Raw genomic sequence first — 20,484 nt, forward strand, 5'->3', positions numbered from 1 at the left:
TTTTTTTTTCTTTTTCTCTTGGAGGGGGAAGCGAGCTGGTGGGGAGGGGTGGGCAGGGAGAAAAGTGCAGCAGTGAATGAATGGAAATCCAAAACCTCTGTAAATTTCTATTAAAATTAATAACAATAATAAAAAAAAAGATGACAAAGATTTTCACTCAGTCAATTGGAAGCACCATGATGCATGGAGGTGATTGAATAGATTGCTAAGTTAGTTTGCTCTTGGCACCGGCAGTCAGGAAAACAGAAGACAAACTGCATTAAGTAAATCTGCTGTCAGGGACCGTTGCAGAGGACTGAGAAGGAATGATGTCAGTCTAAGACTAAGGTGTGCCTGATGCAGGCTATGATCCTCACAATTACTTGCTAAGCTTCAGAGAGCTGGACAATGTCTAAGGATGATAAAAGAATTGATGCCTTTGAGATGTGGTGGTGGAAGAGTCTTGAATTTACCATGGGCTGGCAAGAAAACAAATAGTTCTATCTTGAAGAAGGTGACACCAAATTTCTCCTTGGAGGCTAGGATTCTGAAGACCCGTCTCACGTACTTTGGGCATATAGCCAGGAGGGAGTGAACCTCAGATAAGTAGATATCATTCTTGGGAAGGGGAAGAGACAGCACAGGAGAGGAAGACCCCAGATGAGATGGGATTGATACAATAACTGGGAACAGGGATTGTTGTGTCAGAGTCAGTCAGACTGGCTCAGGACAAAGCGGGCTTCAGAACTGTTGTACATAGGGTCACTATGAGTCAACAGGCGACTTGATGGCACTTAATACCACCACCCAACTAAAAGACCCTCTACTCACATATTTTTCACACATACATAACACACACACACACACACACACACACACTCCCTCTCTCTCAAATGCAACACTTGAGGTGTACTACAAAATACTCCCTAAAATGTTTTAACTTCTGAGTAGCTGCATTATGAGCAATTAACCACTTCTCTGCCCTCAAGGAATCTATGGTATCAACCTCATCTGCTCTAGATGTTGTTGCTATGTACTAACAAGTTGGAACTGACCCACAGATGACCCTCCAGTGGGTTTTCAGGGGCAGTAAATGGCCGGCACAGGGGGTTGCTCATCATTCTCCAGCAGAGAAGTAGGTGGATTCAAACCGTGTACCTTTCAGTTGGCAGTGGAAAGAACTGTGCTGCTAATGCAAACAAAGGTACATGGTTGGGATCCACCAGCTGCTCCATGAGAGAAAGGTGGGCAACCTCCCGTGCAATTAATTGCCTCTACTGGAAACCCTCTGGAGAGACAGTTATGGGCCGATTCTGACTCAAGGTAAACAACAACAAGAAGCCACCAGAGAATGAGTGAATACAGGTAACAGAAGAATAAGTGCTTTTAAGCTGCGGTACTAGAGAGGAGCATCAAACATCCCACAGACTGCCAAAAGAACAAACAAATATGTTTGGAGAGAGTGCAACCAGGATGTTCCTTAAAAGGAAGGACGGTGAAACTTCCTCTCCCATACTTGGCACATCTTGTTAGGAAGGGCCAGTTCTTGGAGAAAGACAATCAAGTTCGGACAAACGGAGGGTCAGCAAAGGAGGGGAAGATCCGCATCAAGACGGACTAACAAACTGAATGTGACAAGGACTGTAGTGGGGCTGAGATGATGAGGATGGCAAGGAAAGGGCAAACCTCAGATCTAATCTTCCAGAGTTGCAATGAGTCACATTCGACGGCACCTAACAACAACCAGCCACCAGAGATCCCTGAACTAGAGGCTAATGGCAATTCAGCTACTTATCTGTGTAAATCTCCACTGATCCTGGCTCATCAAGGCAGATGATACACTGCAGTTACGAATAAACCAAGAAGGCACAGTGTAAATAAATAATGCACCTAGTTCTGGACAGGGCACATGAGAGGCGCTAGAAGATGGTGGTATTGATTACAATTCTGTTGTCCCAAGCTTACTGTGTGCAAGTTTAAGCAACAACAAATAGACAACGGAAAATATGAAAAACTTGAACAAACTGTCGGATATTTGTTAAATATATACGGCATTTTCAGTAAAAGGTATTTAAATCTACTATAAAATAGTTAATGGTTCACAGAAAGGAAAAGACCGGAACCAGGGCAGACTTGGAGAAAATCAGGTATCTGCTGAGAAGAACAATCTTTCAGAAACGTTTCCTCAGTCAGGCGCAACTTCTTTGTCCACCGGGCAAATGTTTATTCTTTAAGAATTAGCAAGAAAATCACTGCTCCTACATTTCCCTCCTAAATTGCCAGGGCCCACAGTTTTGTGACTCGCTCATTCACAAGACTGATTACCCCTCCAGTCCGAAAATCCCAGTGCGCTGACACTTCGTCCCTAGAACTTCCATTGTATGTTTTTAAAAAAAAATGTATGAAAATAACGAGCTACACAACACACAGCTATACCCCGAGACTCATGTGCCGCTAATTGGCCTGCGTCGGAGTCCCCAGCAGCCCCGACTCGTTCTCGGCGCGGACTCACCGCCAGCCCGACCAGGGGGCTCACACCCGGCGGGGGTCCCGGGCCCCCCCCGACGCACACACCCCCGCCGCCGGCACACGCGCGCTGTGGGCGCCGGCGAGCCGCGGCCTCAGGACCACTTACAGGAAGTTCTCCATGGCGATGCGCACGATCGAGCCTTCCACGAAAGGCCCGGACGACTGCAGGGGTACCGGCAGCAGGGACGCCGGCGGCAGCGTGGATGGGCCAGAACTCTTTCTCTTGCTCGGGATCTCCGACGGAGTCTCTCTCGGAAGAACTCTCTTGGGGGCCTGGGAGGCTGGGGTCGTCGCCTTCCGACTCGGAGTCGCCATCCTAGCGCCCTGGCCCCCGGCTGCGCTTCCGTTCCCACCGATCTGCAGTCGCGGCGCCCAGGCTCCCGGCTCCCGCGCGAACTGTCCGGCGCCGGCAGCGGCCCCCGAGCCCGCGCGGCGCCTGCGCACTTCCGGCCCGAGGGCGTCACTGCGCGCGCTTCTGCGCCGAGCGGGGAGGGTTATTGTCGGGGTAGACGGCGGAGCTGCTGCAGCAGTAACGGTACCTCCGCCCTGGCCGCTGCTGCGCGTTTAAAAGGATTTGGGTTTGGTTTTGTTTCTAGCGCAAGAAAAGATGTTTGTTGCATTTAGTGTTTTGAAAGCTATTTCAGCGCGGCACAGAACCGGATGCGCTCCCCGATCCTCGGTCACGTGCGGCAAGGGGGGGGGGGACGGAAGGGGGCGGTTGCGGGTGCCCGCGGCGCAAGAGGCGCCCCATCAGGCTGCGACTCTAGGCTCCGCCCGAGTGTTTGGAGCGCGCTCACCTCCCGTTCTTCCCACACTTCTGTTCCTTACCCTTTGTGTGTGCCTGAAAAAAAGAAAACAAAACTGATTGTGTGATGTTTCCCCGGTGCAAACGTCATGTTAAGTCTCAAACTTCTGGAAGAGAATATGCTGCACTGCTTTTTCTTCCTTGACTCTCCACCCCCTTGCTCTTTTCATTTAACCCTGGTAAACTTTACTCTCCCGGGTTTCTAGATATCCTTGAACTAGAGTTAGAGTTAGAGTTAGGTTCATTGAAAAGGTGAATCGACTTCAATCCTTTGTTTATCAAGCCATCCATCCCTTCCTTAAAAGACGAGGGGCCTTGAAGATGTTTAGTTAAGCTGATAAGAATGACTAATGCACTTGACGGTGAGAAGGAAAGAAAATTGTTAAAGTTGGCGAGGCACAGAAGGGTTGTCAGTGAAGGTGATGGACGAAAAAGCCAAGCTTGTAAAGATCTGAGAAAAGCGCATTGAGGTGAAGGGCAGCAAGGACAAAGGCCCCAAAGTGAGAGCACTAGGGGGGCCAATCAGAAACAAAGGGAACCATGAGGTCATCTGTTCTGCTCATGATGACTTTAAGGATGGCAAAATCTAGGTGTTTTTGTTTGGTTTGGTTTTTTTTAAGAGGCAATGAGAAGACAGTAGTTTCACGCAAGAGAGAAACATGATAAAATTGGCTTTTAAATGATATCTCCTTGCTTTGGTCTGATTGGTACAAGAGGAGATTGCCCTCCTTCTCCGGCAGAGCATCTGGTGGATTCAAACAGCGTAACTCTGGGATTACAGTGCAGCTTCTTGTCACTAGGCCACTGGACCAGTTGGCAGCATTAGGATGGATGGTGAAGAGGTTGAGATTGTTAACAACTTTAGTTTGCTTCGCTCCACAGTCAACACTCTTGGCACCAGCAGCCAGGAAATCAAAACACATATTGCGATGGGAAAGTCTGCTGTTAGGGACTTCTCCAGGGTACTGAAGAGCAATGGTGTCATTCTGGAGACTAAGGTGCATCTGATACAGGCTATGGTCTTTGCAATCACGTGTTATGCATTGGAGAGTTGGACAATGTTTAGGGAGCATAGAAGAAGAATTGATGCCTTTGAGCTGTGGTGCTGGAGAAGAGTATTGAATGTACCATGGATTGCCAAGAAAACAAACAGATTCAGCCTGGAGAGGGTTGAACCAGGCTACTCCTTGGAGGCAAGAATTCTGGGGCTTCGTCTGACATACTTTGGACATGTTGTAAGGAGGGAGAGGTCCTTGGAGAGGGACATCATGCTAGACCCTCTATGCTAGGGAGAGTGGAGGGACAGCTAGGAGGGGAAGACCCTCTAGGAGGTGGATTGATTCAGTGACTGGGGTAATCAGGATGGGTGTGTCAGAGGCAGTGCGATTGGCACAGGATAGAGGAGGGTTTAGGGCTATTTTGTACATAGGGTCACTATGAGTCGCAAGCGACTCGACAGCACGTGACAACAACTCCTTGCTTTATAGATGGTCAAATGTAGAAGTGAGGAGACCAAAAGCTCTTTCAGTAGAACTCTCTTAAGACCAGGCTTCTTCCTCTCATGCAGTAAAATACACTCTCTAAGTGTTAACCAATGAAAATGTTGCTGTTATTGTTAGTTAACCATCGATTTGACAAGTCATAGCAACCTTACAAACAACACAGATGTGACCCTTGCCCTGCCCTGTGCCGTCCTCACCATCTTTGATACACCCTGATATCCCCACTGTTAGAGTCACTATGTCAGTCTATCTTGCTGAAGATTCTCTCTGCCTCTAACCCTCCCTCCACCTTTCCCATCATTTTGTACTTTTCCAAGGATAAGTCCTTCCTGACAACATGCCAAAAATATATGAGCCCAAGTTTGACCATCTTTGCCTAAGAAGTACCCTGGCTACACCTCTTTCAAGACAACTTGTTCATTCTTTTGGCAGTCAATGGGATTTTCAATACTCTTCTTTAATACCACAATTCAAAGGCACCATTGCTTCTGGCATCCTTACTCAGATGCACAGGAAGCAATTGAAAGGACCATGGCTTAGCTTAGTCACACGCTAGTCTTAAAATTGACATCATTACTCTTTAGGACTTTGAAGAATTTCCTTACAACAGATTTTTCCAAAGCAGCACATCTTCTTATTTCTGTACTTATTAGTAAGGGTGTTGATTATTGTTGATGAAAATATAATGAAAAAAATATAAACTTCAGCAAGTTGTGTCAAGAAATCTGGAGAACAACCACTTGGCCAACTGACTGGAAGATACCTGTATTTGTTCCCATTCCAAAGAAAGGTGACCCAACAGAGTGTGGAAACTATAGAACAATATAGTTGACTTCACATGCAAGCAAGATTCTGCTGAAGATTATCAAAAAACGACTGGAACAGCACATCTGCAGAGAACTGCCAGAATTCCAGGCTGGGTTTAGAAGGGGTCGTGGTACTAGGAATATTGTAGCTAATGTTAGATGGATCTTGGCTGAAAGCAGGGAGTACCACGGGAATGTCTATTTGTGCTTCATTGATTATGCAAAGGCATTTGACTGTGTTGACCATAACAAACTGTGGCTGACTCAGAAGAGGGGGAATCCCAGAATACTTGATCGTTCTAATGCGAAACTTATGCTTGAACCAAGAGGCAGTCGTCAGAACAGAGCAAGGAAACACTGCATGGTTCAAAATTGGGAAGGACGTACACCAGGGATGTGTCCTGTCTCCATACCTTTTTAACCTGTATGCAGAACAGATCATCCAGGAAGCTAGGCTCTAGGAGGAGAAATGTGGCATCAGGATTGGTGGAAGATCTATCAACAATATGCATTATGCAGATGACACAACCCTGCTTGCTGAAACAGAGGAGGACCTGAAGCGGTTGCTGCAGAAGGTCGACTACAGCCTTCAATATGGATTAAAGCTCAACATCAAGAAAACAAAGATTCTCACCACTGGACCAATTGGCAGCATCAGGATGGATGGTGAAGAGATTGAGATTGTTCACAGCTTTAGTCTGCTTGTCTCCACAATAAACACTCTTGGCACCAGCAGCCAGGAAATTAAAAAACAAATTGAGATGGAAAAGTCTGCTGTTAGGGACCTTTCTAAAGTACTCAAGAGTTAACCATGTGTCTCTGGAGACTAAGGAGCACCTGGTACAGGCCATGGTTTTTGCAATCACTTGTGCATCAGAGAGCTGGACAATGACCAGGGAGGATAGAAGGAGAATTGATGCTTTTGAACTTTGGTGTTGAAGAAGAGTGCTGAGGGTACCATGAACTGCTAAGAAAACAAACAGATTCATCCTGGAGAGGGTTAAACTGGGCTGCTCCTGGGAGGCAAGAATTCTGAAACTTCGTCTGACATACTTTGGTCATGTTGTAAGGAGGGACCAGTCTTTGGAGAAGGACATCATGCTTGGGAGGGTGGAGGGCAGGCGCAGGAGGGGAAGGCCCTCTGGGAGATGGATTGATTCAGTGACTGGGGCAATTGAGATGAGTGTATCAGAGACAATGAGATTTGCACAGGACAGAGCAGAGTTTAGAGCTGTTGTACATAGGGTCACTGTGAGTCGCAAGTGACTCGACGGCACGTAACAACAACAAACTTCCTATGGTAATCACAACAAACTGTGGCTAACTCTGAGAAGAATGGGATTTCCAGAACACTTGATAGTGCAAAACCTATACTTGGACCAAAAGGCAGTCAACAGAGCAAGGAAACACTGCATGGTTCAAAATTGGGAAGGGTGTATGCCAGGGATGTGTCCTATCTCCATATCTTTTCAATCTTTATGCAGAACAGGTTATCCAGTTGGCTGGGCTCTATGAGGAGAAATGTGGCATCAGGATTGGAGGCAAACTCATCAACAATTTGTGTTATGCAGATGACACAAGCTTGCTTGGTAAAATTGAGGAGGACCTGAAGCGGTTGCTGCAGAAGGTCGACTACAGCCTTCAATATGGATTAAAGCTCAACATCAAGAAAACAAATATTCTCACCACTGGGCCGATTGGCAGCATCATGATAGATGATGAAGAGGTTGATATTGTAAACAGCTTTAGTTTGCTTGGCTCCACAATCAACACTCTTGGTATCAGCAGCCAGGAGATTAAAAGAATTGGCATTGGGAAAGTCTGCAATTAGAGACCTCTCCAAAATACTGAAGAGCAACGATGTCAGGCTGGAGATTAAGGTGTGCCTGATTTGGGCCATAGCCTTTGTTATTACTTGCTATGCATTAGAATACTGGAAAATTACTAGAGATGATACAAAGAGAATTGATGCCTTTGAGCTGTTGAGCTGGAGAAGAGTATTGAATATACCATAGACTGTTAGAAGAACAAGCAGGTTTGTCCGAGAGAGGATGAAACCAGGCTGCTCCTTGGAGGCAAAGATTCTGAAGCTTTGTCTGACATACTTTAGACATGTTGCAAGGAGAGATCAGTCCTTGGAGAGTGTTGTCGTACTTTGAAGGGTGGAGGGACAATACAAGAGAGAGACCCTCAATGAGATAGATTGATTCAGTGATGGGTTATGGTGGTAGGTGTGTCAGAGACAATAAGGTTGGCACAGGATATAGCAGGGTTTAGGGCTGTTGTAGATAGGGTCACTATGTCAAGTGACTTGACAGCACATAACAACAACAACAACATAGTTTTCAGAAAGAAAACAAAGAGTCATTTTGAAACTGTTCAAATAGCAGATCATGACAAAATGTTTATTGCCCATACGATTTATATATTCTGATCTTTTTCCCCAAAAATTATTTGACACACTGCCTCAGAAACCTTAAATGAGTCAAATCTTTGAAGAAGTAATTACATTTGGGGAATTCTGTCCTAATGGGAAGATAATATTGTAATGGGAGACGAAATACTGGAGCCTAGGCTTCAGTTTTCTATCATCATCATCATCATCATCATTTTTTAGACTAGTGGTGATTTTGGCCTTGAAAAAAGAGGCTGTTGGACTCTGACTAGAAAATAGCATAAAATTCTTTCTGTCAGTGATTGTTAACGTTCTTTAAAAATTTCGTAGCACCTCTAAAACTTTAATTACTGAATTTGAGAATTCCACTAGTGAGAACTGTCTTGAAGGGAGTAGTATTTAAAAAACTGGAGATAGTCTCTAGATATAGAATATAACCACTAGAATCTGATGCTTAATAATGAATGTAAAACCACAGCAACAGTTCTCAGATGAAATAAAGCCACCAGCTGACTTTGTTATCCTTTATTGTTAGCCAATAGTAAGTTACCAGGGTACATTTTGAGTGACAGCTTTTCAGTTCTGTAGAAACTCTAAAACTAATTGCCAATTGGATTTTGTGGCCTTAGAAATATCTCTCTGTTTGACTAGGCTGTGATGCCCAGTTTGTGATCTGATCCAATTATTTTTCGATTATGTGTTGTAAATCCTAACCTCTGTGTGGTAATATAGGGTGTTTGGATTGCATAGTCCATAGGGAGGTGCACTAGTAACCCAACGGCCATGCCTCTGCAGTGCTTCCAGGCTACCAGCAGCTCTACTAGAGAAAGATAAGCAATCTCCTGTGTGACTCGGAGCCTTAGAAACCACTGGAGGGTCAGCTGTTGCGTAGACTGCAGCAGATGGTGGTGAAGCCAGTCACTCTTACTTAAGTCTCACTTTTGCTTGAGTCACAGCTTTTTCTCTTGCAACAGAGAAAAAAAGGGAAAAGTGAAGAGAGAAGGAACTTGTGTACTAGCAAGAAAGACAAGCCAGAAGCAGAGTGTATCCTTTGGATCCAGGGCTCCTATATCCAGGGAAAAGTTGATGTCAAGATACATGGAGATCTCCGAAGAATGCTAAGCCCACAGACACTGAGATGTGATGAGGACCTTCCTCTAGAATCGCCAGAGAAAAGGTTTTCTTCTAGAGTTGGTGCCTAGAATTTGAACTTCTAGCTTCTTTTGTTGGTTAAAGCCTTTCACTTGTGCTGTTTCTGTTATAGCTGGGCTAGATAATGAAGACATGAACCAAACAAAAGGCTGAGAGAAGCAGCCAAGCCAGGAGCAGGGATTTTGATAGATCACATTTCACCATTAGAATGCCAGTTTTGGTGTTCTTATCCTTGGTGTCATTCCAGGTCCTCCGTGGTGGAGCCACATAGCAAGAAGGTGAGACAGGTCTCACAGAATGGAAGTTTACTTTGACAGTTTATTATTCCTCTTCAACAAGACTCCTGTAAGCTAACAGGAATAGTCTCTGACGAGAGGAAATAATACTTTTTGCTCTTGACAAATGCATAATGTAGAACAATGGATTTTTTTAATGAAATTTTTACTTTATACTGGTTTGCTTACAAAATTAGTTATACATTGTTTTTCCAGTGATCTTTAAAAAGAGAAGTTAAAAGCTAAGTTCTTAGCATGCAGGCAGAGACACCAGATACATTGTACACATACACTTTCTAATAAGTTCTGTTAGGATCTAATGGAGAAGACTGTGTCAGGAATCAGAGTTTTGAGGAAAACCAGAGCCCTGTGCCAAGGAAATAAAAGTCTCATATCATCTACTACTTATACTTTTTAATTAAAAAGAAGTGGTTTCAAGTGTCATTTGTAAGTTTGAACAAAGATTTCCTGCTATTTTTTAAGGATTTACTATGGGCATTCTTTGAGCCACCAGCCACTCGGTGGGAGAAGGATTGGCAGTCTCCTCCTGTGTGATTAACTGCCTCTAAAAACCCGCTGGAGGGTCAGCTAGGGGTCAGTTCCAACTTGACAATACACAACAACAAAAACAACATATCTACATACTCAAATATACCCACTCCTCACCTATCAGTATGATTAGTCTCCAAAAGCTAGGTTGCCATGTGAAATTGGCATTATGCAAAAGGAGGAATGACTCCATTACGCAACTACAAAACTACGTCATTATAGAAATTGCACCATTACACAACTGAGAAACCACTGAAAATCAGCCTAGGCAAATTGACTCTTAGCCCTAGCCATCACAGCAGTATTAATCTTGCCTTGTACCTCAGCATTTGTTACAGCCAGATATATGCCAATAATGCTTTATATTTTTTTTATTATTGTATAAATTTTCACATAATGAGATTTTCAGTAAGTCATGTTGTTTATTGTTAGGTGGTATTGAGTTGGAACTGACCTATAGCCAACCCTCCACCATGTTTCCAGAGGCTGTAAATCTTAAAAAAGGAGATTGCTTATTTTTCTCCCATGAAGCAGCTGGTAAATTCAAACCATGTGCCTTTGGGTTGGCCACTAAGCCATGAGAGCTCAGTCAGTCAGGAATTAGGCATAATATTTTATTATGTTATTAGTGACTGTTTTCAAAGCACCTTTGGTAGGAACAATTTACAATTAATGCATAATTTTTGGAATTTGACATATAAATTATTCACTTACAATTGGCTACAATTTTCACATAGTGCTAATATTCTCATTCATTCCATTCTGGATGTCTTGTTTTAATAATCTGGATTTACTGTTCCCTTATACTTACATCTTCTTTAGAGTAACTTGACCTTTTGACCAAATGTAGATGCTCTTTTAAAGTTCCAGATTTGTTTGTTGTTATGTGTGGTTAAGTCACTTGTGACTCATAGCAACCCTATATACAACAGTTCTGAACCCTGCTCTAACCTGAGCCAACCTTATTGTCTCTGACACACCTATCCCCATTACTCCAGTTACTGAGTCAATCCATCTCATCCAGGGTCTTCCCCTCCTGTGCTGTCCCTCCACCCTCCCAAGCATGATGTCCAGCTCCCAGGACTGATCCCACCTTGTAACATGTCCAAGGTATGTCAGATGGAGCTACAGAATCCTTGTCTCCAAGGAGCAGAGTACTCAGTAACGCTACTCCTTATTTAAATAAAAGGGACCCTGGGAAAATTTTGGTTCAAGTTCATGGAGTGATGATAGTCTCCATGAGGATTCTAGCTTCAATTAGTCCAGTAGGTCTGACCATTCTAAGAATTTGAGTTTAGTTTTACAATTTTCTCTCCCTTCCATTAGGTTATGTCTGTTGAGGCCCTGAGAAAATGGTCACTAGCTATAGCCAGGTACAAAAAAACTGTCAAGTTTTTCTGGTCTCAGAATGGAATAGGGTGGGGTTGATACAGCCTATTAGTCCTGCATTTTCTTCTCTGAGTCTTCATTTCTTCTTTTCCATGGATGAAGAGACCAATACTTATAATACTTATTGTTGTTTTTGTTGTTGTTATGTGCCATTGAGTCGCCTGCGACTCATAGCAACCCTATGTAAAACAGCCGCAAACCCTGCTCTATCCTGTGCCAATCTTATTGTTTCTGATACACCAACCCCCATTACCCCAGTCACTGAGTCAATCCATCTCATAAAGGATCTTCCTCTCCTGTGCTGTCCCTCCACCCTCCCAAGCATGACGTCCCTCTCCAAGGACTGATCCTGCCTTGCAACATGTCCAAAGTATGTCAGATGAAGCTTCAGAATCCTTGCCTCCAAGAAGCAGCCTGGTTTTACCCTCTCCAGAACGAACTTGTTCTCTTAGCAGTCCATGCTATATTCAATACTCTTCACCACAGCTCAACTCAAAGACATCAATTCTCCTACTATCATCCCTAGTCATTGTCCAGCTTTCTGATGCATAGCAAGTAATTGCAAAGACCATGGCCTGGATCAGGCGTACTTTAGTCTCTAGACTGACATCTTTGCTCTTCAGTACTCTGGAGATGTCCCTGACAGCATCTTTTAATTTCCTGGCTACTGATACCGAAAGTGTTGATTGTAGAGCCAAGCAAACTGAAGCTGTTGAAAGTCTCATTTTCACCATCCATCATGATGCTGCCAATCAGCCCAGTGGTGAGAATCTTTGTTTTCTTGATGTTGAGCTTCAATCCATATTGAAGGCTTCAGTCCTTGACCTTCGGCAGTGAGCGCTTCAACTCCTCCTCAGTTTCAGCAAGTAGGGTTGTATCATCTGCATAACGCGGGTTGTTGATGAATCTCCCTCCAATCCTGATGCCACATTTCTCCTCGTAGACCCCAGCCTCCCGGATAATCTGTTCCCCATACAGATTGAACAGGTATGGGGATAGGACACATCCTTGGCACACATCCTTCCCAAATTTAAACCATGCAGTATTTCCTTGCTCTGTTCTGATGACTTCAAATTCTGGAACACAAGGCACAGGGGTGGCAGGCGCAGTGTGGGAGTAAAATGCATGCGGCAGGAGGTGACTCAGCTGATATCACACCACACAGTACAGATGACTACGTCTCCCAGAAGTCTGCGGGTCAAATTCTGGAGCACAAGGCATTCTTACTATAGTAGTGTCAATATTTAAATCAGTTATATCTATGACAGTAGTGTTACTGAACAAGATCATCAATATCACATGCAAGCAAGATTCTGCTGAAAATTATCCCAAAATGACTGGAACAGCATATCAACATAGAACTACCAGAAGTGCAGGCTGGGTTTAGAAGGGGTTGTGGTACTAGGGATATTGTAGTTAATGTTAGATGGATCTTGGCTGAAAGTAGGGAGTACCAGAGGAATGTCTATCTATGTTTCATTGATTATGCAAAGATATTTTACTGTGTGGATCACAATAAACTGTGGCTGACTCTGAGAAGAATGAGAATCCCAGAACACTTGATTGTGCTAATGTGAAAACTATACTTGGATCAGGAGGCAATCGTTAGAACAGAGCAAGGAAACACTGCATTGTTCAGAATTGGGAAGGGTGTACACCAGGGATGTATCCTATCTCCATACCTTTTCAACCTGTTTGCAGAACCGATTATTTGGGAGGTTGGGCTCTACAAGGAGAAATGTGGCATCAGGACTGGAGGAAGATTTATCAACAATCTGTGTTATGCAGATGACACAACCCTGCTTACTGAAACTGAAGAGGACCTGAAGTGCTTGCTGTGGAAGGTCAGAGACTGCAGTCTTCAGTATGGATTGAGGCTCAATGTCAAGAAGACGAAGATTTTCACCGCTGGGCTGATTGGCAGCATCATGATGGATGGTGAAGAGATTGTTCACAATTTTAGTTTGCTTGGCTCCACAATCAACACTCATGGTGCAGCAGCCAAGAAATTAAAAAACATATTGTGATGGGAAAGTCTGTAGTTAGAGACCTCTCTAAAGTACTGAAGAGCAAAGATGTCAGTCTGGAGACGAAGGTGCACCTGATACAGGCCATGATCTTTGCAATCACTTGCTATGCATCAGAGAGCTGGACATACTAGTCATACTAGGCATGATAGAAGGAGAATTAATGCCTTTGAGCTGTGGTGTTGGAGAAGAGATGGACTGCTAAAACAATGAACAGGTTTGTCCTGGAAAGGGTGAAGCCAGGCTGCTCCTTAGAGGCAAGGATTCTGAAGCCTTGTCTGACATACTTTGGACATGTTTCAAGGAGGGACCAGTCCTTGGAGAGGGACGTCATGCTTGTGAAGGTGGAGGGACAGCACAGGAGAGAAAGATCCTCAATGAGAAGGATTCATTCAGTATCTGGGGTAATGGAGGTAGGTGTGTCAGAGACAGTGAGATTGGCACAGGATAAGGCAGGGTTTAGGGCTGTAGTACATAGGGTTACTATGAGTCGCAGGTGACTCATAAACTCATTGTTACTAAATTGATCTCAATCTCTTGTAACCCTCTGATTTTCCAAGGGTGTAAATCTTAACAAGACTAGATTTCACATCTTTCTGCTTCAAGGCCACTGGTAGATCCAAACAAGCAGCCTTATGTTAGCCGCCCAACAGGTGACCCACTGTACATTTACTGCATACCAGCTGAACATTCTCCTCACTTTTTTGTATTTTATTTCTACATTCTGAGTTGATGTCTCAATGGATTTGCCTTTTCAAAAAACTTTCATCTCTTGGATCCAAATTCAACTGAACATCAAAAGAAAAACCCCTCAGGAATTAATGTGAAGTTTCAAGGGTTCTTTTTGATGTGTTGTCATGAGCTAGAAAATGATTGAGACTATAAATAGGAGAACAATATTAAATTGTCCCAGGGAAAACACTACCATCAATGAAAAACTTAAGTGGGTGATGACCGTGTGAGGCAGCCTTCAAGCCCAGGCTAAGCCAGGAGCATAAACAGAGCTCTGGGAGGACTAGCTGGGCAAAGTGGGTGTTTCCCCTCACATTCTGCCACTTTCCAGAAAGAAAGTTAGTCATTGCCAGAATCCTGTTAAAACTGTCAGCATCAACTTACTAATTGTCAGGTGAGTGAGTGTTTTGCTAGCAATCACAGAGGTGACATGTTTGCACCAGTGTCTCTAACAAGCTGAATTCTTTTTTAACACCACATACACTTTTTGGCTCCAAGTTCTCACTTCCTCAGAATTGGTTGGTAGTCATAAATTTCCTTTTGCACTTAAAATCATGTTTTTGCTTTTGCTTTTATTTTTAGGCATTTTGGAAGTTATATAAAGTACAAAGAAGAAATTAACATCTATTAATTTGTATACTCAGAACCAAGAATTAATATCCATTAACAATTTGGTAGTGTTTCTGCCAGTCCCTTCCCCCCCTTATTATTCTTTGTTTTAAAAAAATATGAAATACATTAATACACCCTTTTTAAAACTTAGAATAATACATACAAAATTAGTGTCCATTTGACATTTTAACTAGGTCTACTCCTGTATGGCCCTCGGGCCTGTCTTTCATTGTTTTTGTTCAGACATTCCTCTAGGTCGTATAGCCCTGGGGTACAGGTTGCTGTCCAGCAGTCACTTGTGGTTGCTGTGAGGCTGAACACTGTGACACTGATGTGTCAAATGCGTTAATGGTTGGCTACCCAATGCGGACAGAGAGTGGGGTGGAGCTCCCTGATTAAAACAAGCTTGGAAGGAGGAGTGGCATCCACTTCCATAATAGCTTGCCTCTGGAAACCCTACGAACCTGGAGAGAGGACGAAAGGCACCCAAGCATCGAGGACTCTCCTTCATAGGGTCGCTATGAGTCGCCTGCGACTTAACAACAACAAACAACAACTCCTGTATGCCTTGTCGCCTAAGGTTAGACATTTTTATACACTTGTTCAGTGTGAAATATATCTTTCAAGGCCATTCTTGAGTTTTACAGGAATTTTTAGCTATATCATTATGCTAAATCAACTAACTCAGTTTCATAAAGACAAATACTGTATAAGATCATTATTGTAGAACAAGTATGAGAATCCAAGGAGGGGAGGGGGGCCGCTTAATCATAGGGTTGCACAATTTGATGGGTGGAGGGAAGGGTGGATAAAGGAAAATGGGAAATCTGGTGTGAAAAACAATGTACACAAACTTTGTAAGAAAACCAGTATAAAATAAAATTTAAAAGTTAGTCATAAAGGTGACACTTCAACCTTAAAATTATTTTAAAAAAGAAAATGTGTAGTGTTGTTTTGAGTGAGACTGTATTACATAAATGCAATGAATAAATTTATAACATATCCCATACATACAAAAGGAGCCCTGGTGACCTAAGGGTAAGGATTGTGCTGCCAACCTACAGGCAAATGATTCAAATCTACCAATTGCACCATGAGAGAAAAATGGGCAGTATTCTCCTGTGCAATTAACATCCCCTGAAACCGCTGGAGGCTCAGCTATGTGTTGGTTCAGACTCAATGGCACACAACAATAACAAAACTGTACTGCCTAAAATACAATAAGAATGGTTATGCATCTTGATAATTCCAAGAACCTTTTTAACGTATATTGATATGTTTTGAGATATATTCATCCTGACATTAAAAAAAATGATCCCCTTTTAACGTTGAGAATGGTTCTATTATACTTTGTTCATTACTCAGTGTGTATACTCAAAGATTATTTCCAGTTTTTCATTATTGCAAACAGTGCTTCAAAGAGCATTATCCATTATTCAATCTCTCGAATGGACAGCAAGAAATATAATTCCTAATCCATAGGGTATGTTATACCAGACTTGTTTTTCTCCTTCTGTTTCTTGGTATTGTGGCTATTGTTGCATGTGGCTAATTTCTTGGTAATGGATTATTTTTAAATCGTATCAAGACAAAATCCTCTCTCTTTCTGGCTTTGTTTTGCTGGCTAAGCTTTTTTCTGCTGCTTTCCCTTTCTCTCTCCCCTGCCACCTTATCTCTCCTCCTTCACCTCCTCCTCCTCCTCCTTCTTCCACTCTCTCTCTCCCCTCCCTCTTCCCTTCCTCTCACTCTCCTTGTCTCTTTCTCTCCCCCCCCCCCCGCCCACTCTTGCCTCTCCTTCCCTACTCTTTTCATCTTGCTCTTTCTCTCTTCTCCCTCTGTCACTGTGGTAAAATAAATGAAGTAATAGGACCCTTCCAGGCTGGGTTTAGAAGGGGTCGTGGTACTAGGGATATTGTTGCTGATATTAGATGGATCTTGGCTGAAAGCAGAGAATACCAGAAGAACGTCTATCTGTGTTTCATTGATTATGCAAAGGCATTTGACTGTGTGGATCATAACAAACTGTGGCTGACTCTGAGAAGAATGGGAATCCCAGAACATTTAATTGTGCTAATGCGAAACCTGTACTTGGATCAAGAGGCAGTAGTCAGAACAGAGCAGGGTAGCACTGCATGGTTCAAAATTGGCAAGGGTGTACGCCAGGGATGCATCCTGTCTCCATACCTTTTCAACATGTATGCAGAGCAGATTATCCGAGAAGCTGGGCTCTATGAGGAGAATTGTGGCATCAGAATTGGTGGAAGATCTATTAACAATCTGCGAATGCAGATGACACAACCCTGCTTGCTGAAACTGAGGAGGACCTCATGCACTTGCTGCGAAGGGTCAAGGACTGCAGCCTTCAGTATGGACTGAGGCTCAATGTCAAGAAGACAAAGATTCTTGCCACTGGGCCAATTGGCAGAGTCAGGATGGATGACGAAGAGATTGAGATTGTTCACAGCTTCAGTTTGCTCGGCTCCACAGTCAACACTCTTGGCACCAGCAGTCAGGAAATCAAAAAGCGTATCGCGATGGGAAAGTCTGCTGTTAGGGACCTCTCAAAGGTACTCAGGAGCAACAGTGTCTCTCTGGAGACTAAGGTGCGCCTGATACAGGCCATGGTCTTTGCAATCACTTGTTATGCATCAGAGAGTTGGACAGTGACTAGGGAGGACAGAAGGAGAGTGGATGCTTTTGAGCTGTGGTGCTGGAGAAGGGTACTGAATGTATCATGGACTGCCAGGAAAACAAACAGATTCATCTTGGAGAGGATTAAACCAAGCTACTCCTTGGAGGCAAGGATTCTGGGGCTTCGTCTGACATACTTTGGACATGTTGCCAGGAGGGATGGGTCCTTGGAGAGGGACATCATGCTTGGGAGGGTGGAGGGACGGCGCAGGAGGGGAAGTCCCTCTATGAGATGGATCGATTCAGTGACGGGTAATCGGGATGGGTGTGTCAGAGGCAGTGCGGTTGGCGCAGGATAGAGCAGGGTTTAGGGCTGTTGTGCATAGGGTCGCTATGAGTCGGAAACGACTCGACGGCACATAACAACAACAACAACAACAATAGGACCCTTCCAATTTTTTCCAGTTTTCTATTTTGTGATATTGTAAATTCTAACCTCTTTGTGTTTACAACCTCATTCTGGAGTGAATAGTTTGCTGTATTCATAAAGGAGGATTAGATTGGGATGTATCTTGAATCCTCACATTAAGAGAAGGTACAATCCAAGTGACCACACTTAGTTGTCTTGGACATGTGAGGTATAGGTAGCCCTGAGACCCTACATAAAGGAGTGTCCTTGGGAAGTTAGATCTGAATGCTGAGTCTAACCTGATCCAGCCTCTCTGAGAACCACAGCCTGCACCTGCTTAGTCCGTCATTCAACAGCCTCTGTAGCCGTGTGGTTTGGCCTGGACCAGCCCCCTTGCGTGTTGTCATCACCTTTGGCCACTTGGTGAATAAGCCTGACCCATGGATTTGGGTCTTGCCAGCCTCAACCACCCCACGAGCCATTTCTCTCACAATTTATGGGTTTCTATGAGATGTTGCATAGAATTTTGGAGCCCCAAAACACAAACAAGAGCGAGATGGCTGAAGGAAGGAGGTCTAGTGACTGTTAAAGATAATGGCATGGTACAGCAGGTTGGAAAAATTGTGCCATCTGCGTATTGCTGGTTATTAATGAGTCTTCCTCCAATCTGATGCCACAGTTCTCTTCACATAGTCCAGCTTCTTGGATTATTATCTCAGCATACAAATAAAATATAGTGAAAGGATGCAACCTGGACTCACATCTTTCCTGATGGGTGGTTGTTGTTGTTATTGTTTTTAATTGCAATGCTTGTGGAAGATTACAAAGCATACTGGTTTTTTCCTATCAATCATTCATGCACATTCTGTTCCACGATGCCCATCACATCACACACAGCGTCTGTCCATTCATTTCTCATTGTCCTTCCCCTCACACATTCCATAAATGTTCCTCTTCTAATAATTGTCTTCCCTTCTAACAATTAACTTCCCTTCCCTGCCCCTCCCTGTAACCATACTAGATTCTCTCTACATGTAAACCTTGCCCTGGGTTTTTGTAACGGTGGTTGTATACAACATTTATCCTCCTGTGACTGGTTGACTTCATTCAGCATAATGGACATCTTTGTTGGAACAGCCGCCTCTTGGTCTATGTACAGGTTATGCGTGAACTGCTGCTAGTTCCTGGGCACTTCACCATTCTGTACACTTGTTCACCTCTCTTAAACACCCATTTATTCAACCTTCTGTGGTTACCTCTTTGAGTATCACATCTCTTTCTGACTGATAATAATGTCCACTGAAGGTGCATGATCAGAAGTGGCCTCAGGAAACTAATACGAAAATGAGTTCTGAGATTGACTTGCTTCTTTGCTTATTCATTACATTTTTAGAAGAAATGAGACATTGGTAAAGTATGGTTTCCATTTTCATCATGATTATAGAACTCATCATTGTTGGTGGACTGGAATGGACTACAGTGGAGCACAAAGTATTGCCTGTGTTGTTCTTTTCCCTATTGATGTTTCGAATATTTTTAAACAGCTTATATTATCCTCTTACTTCCGCTTTATTTTATATAGCCTTTTTTTCTAACTTGATTTGGATGCCTGAGTCTGTAAGTTTCTGTCCTTTCTTCTGGTCTAAATAAGATTAAAATTTTATTTATGTGTCAATTTAGCTGCATGAATAGATGTAGCTTTTGTGTTGTTGTTGATTGTTGTCGAGGATGACTCATTGTGATCCTATGAACAAAAGGCCTGAAGTCCCTCTACAATCAATATTTATCAAAGTTAATAGTTTCCAGAGGCAAGCTATTTAGGAAGTGGATGCCACTCCTGCTTCCAAACCTGTCATAGTATGTTATTGTTTTTATGTGCCATTGAGTTGCCTGTGATGTATAGTGACCCTCTCTGTCCTTGATTTAGTGAATGTACATTTATTTCTTTATTTTGAGTGAAAAGTTTACAAGTTATTTATCTTTATTCAATCATTTGTTGACATTTTGTTTTAGAACATTAACTATAATTGAGTAATGCAATGTAATTAATTGTAAAGTCTAATCAACCCATTACCTATTGCCTTTTCATTCACTAAACTTATCTATTAATTTTTACTCCTTTCTCCCTCCCTTCCTGTATATTAACTCTCAAAGACTGACTCCCAGAGGGTCCTGGGCTAGCCTGCCTAGCTAGGGATGGTGTCTTTGTTGATCTGTGGGACCAGTACAGGAAGGGTACCCAGTCTGAGGTGACTCATATCAAGAGATAGTCACTGCTGACCTGAAATGTCTTAGAATGATACACTTAAAGGAGGATGCACTGCTCCAGCTGTTACCACAGGGTATGCTGGGCAGGGTGCCCAGTGAAAGGCAAAGACCTCAGTCACTAATCCAGGGGCTGACTGCAGGCCAGCCACAGCATGGTCTACTGGCTCCTAGAGGAATTCTCTGGATTCAGGTCATGTGAAAGCTCACAGTGCCAAATACAGAGTGGTACAAGCCTGGCCTCAAGAGGGGCTAGGATGACAAAATTACCTCTGTTTTCCATAAAATATTGGCTTTATTATGTTTTGTGTGCTTCTTCTATACCTTCAATAATTTTTTGGGGAAAAAAAACCCTGGGTTTTTTTTTTTTAAAGTTTTCATAAAAAAAATTCCAGTCTATGAAGTTTTGGGTGTTTAAAACTCACTG

At 43.3% G+C, this 20,484-nt stretch overlaps 1 protein-coding gene across 1 annotated transcript in view; it reads right to left on the reverse strand.

Moving 5' to 3' along the window:
• Positions 1-2,823, reverse strand: part of SMC5 (structural maintenance of chromosomes 5) — a 118,408-nt gene extending 115,585 nt beyond the window's left edge. Inside the window, exon 1 of the mRNA XM_006894404.1 lies at positions 2,615-2,823. Within this exon, the coding sequence (XP_006894466.1) occupies positions 2,615-2,823 (209 nt within the window). The remainder of the gene's footprint in view (positions 1-2,614) is intronic.
• Positions 2,824-20,484: the final 17,661 nt, after the last annotated feature.

This window comes from Elephantulus edwardii, unplaced genomic scaffold (assembly GCF_000299155.1).
Source record: "Elephantulus edwardii isolate Elephantulus edwardi_28Jun2011 unplaced genomic scaffold, EleEdw1.0 scaffold00141, whole genome shotgun sequence".
NCBI classification, from domain to species: Eukaryota; Metazoa; Chordata; class Mammalia; order Macroscelidea; family Macroscelididae; genus Elephantulus; species Elephantulus edwardii.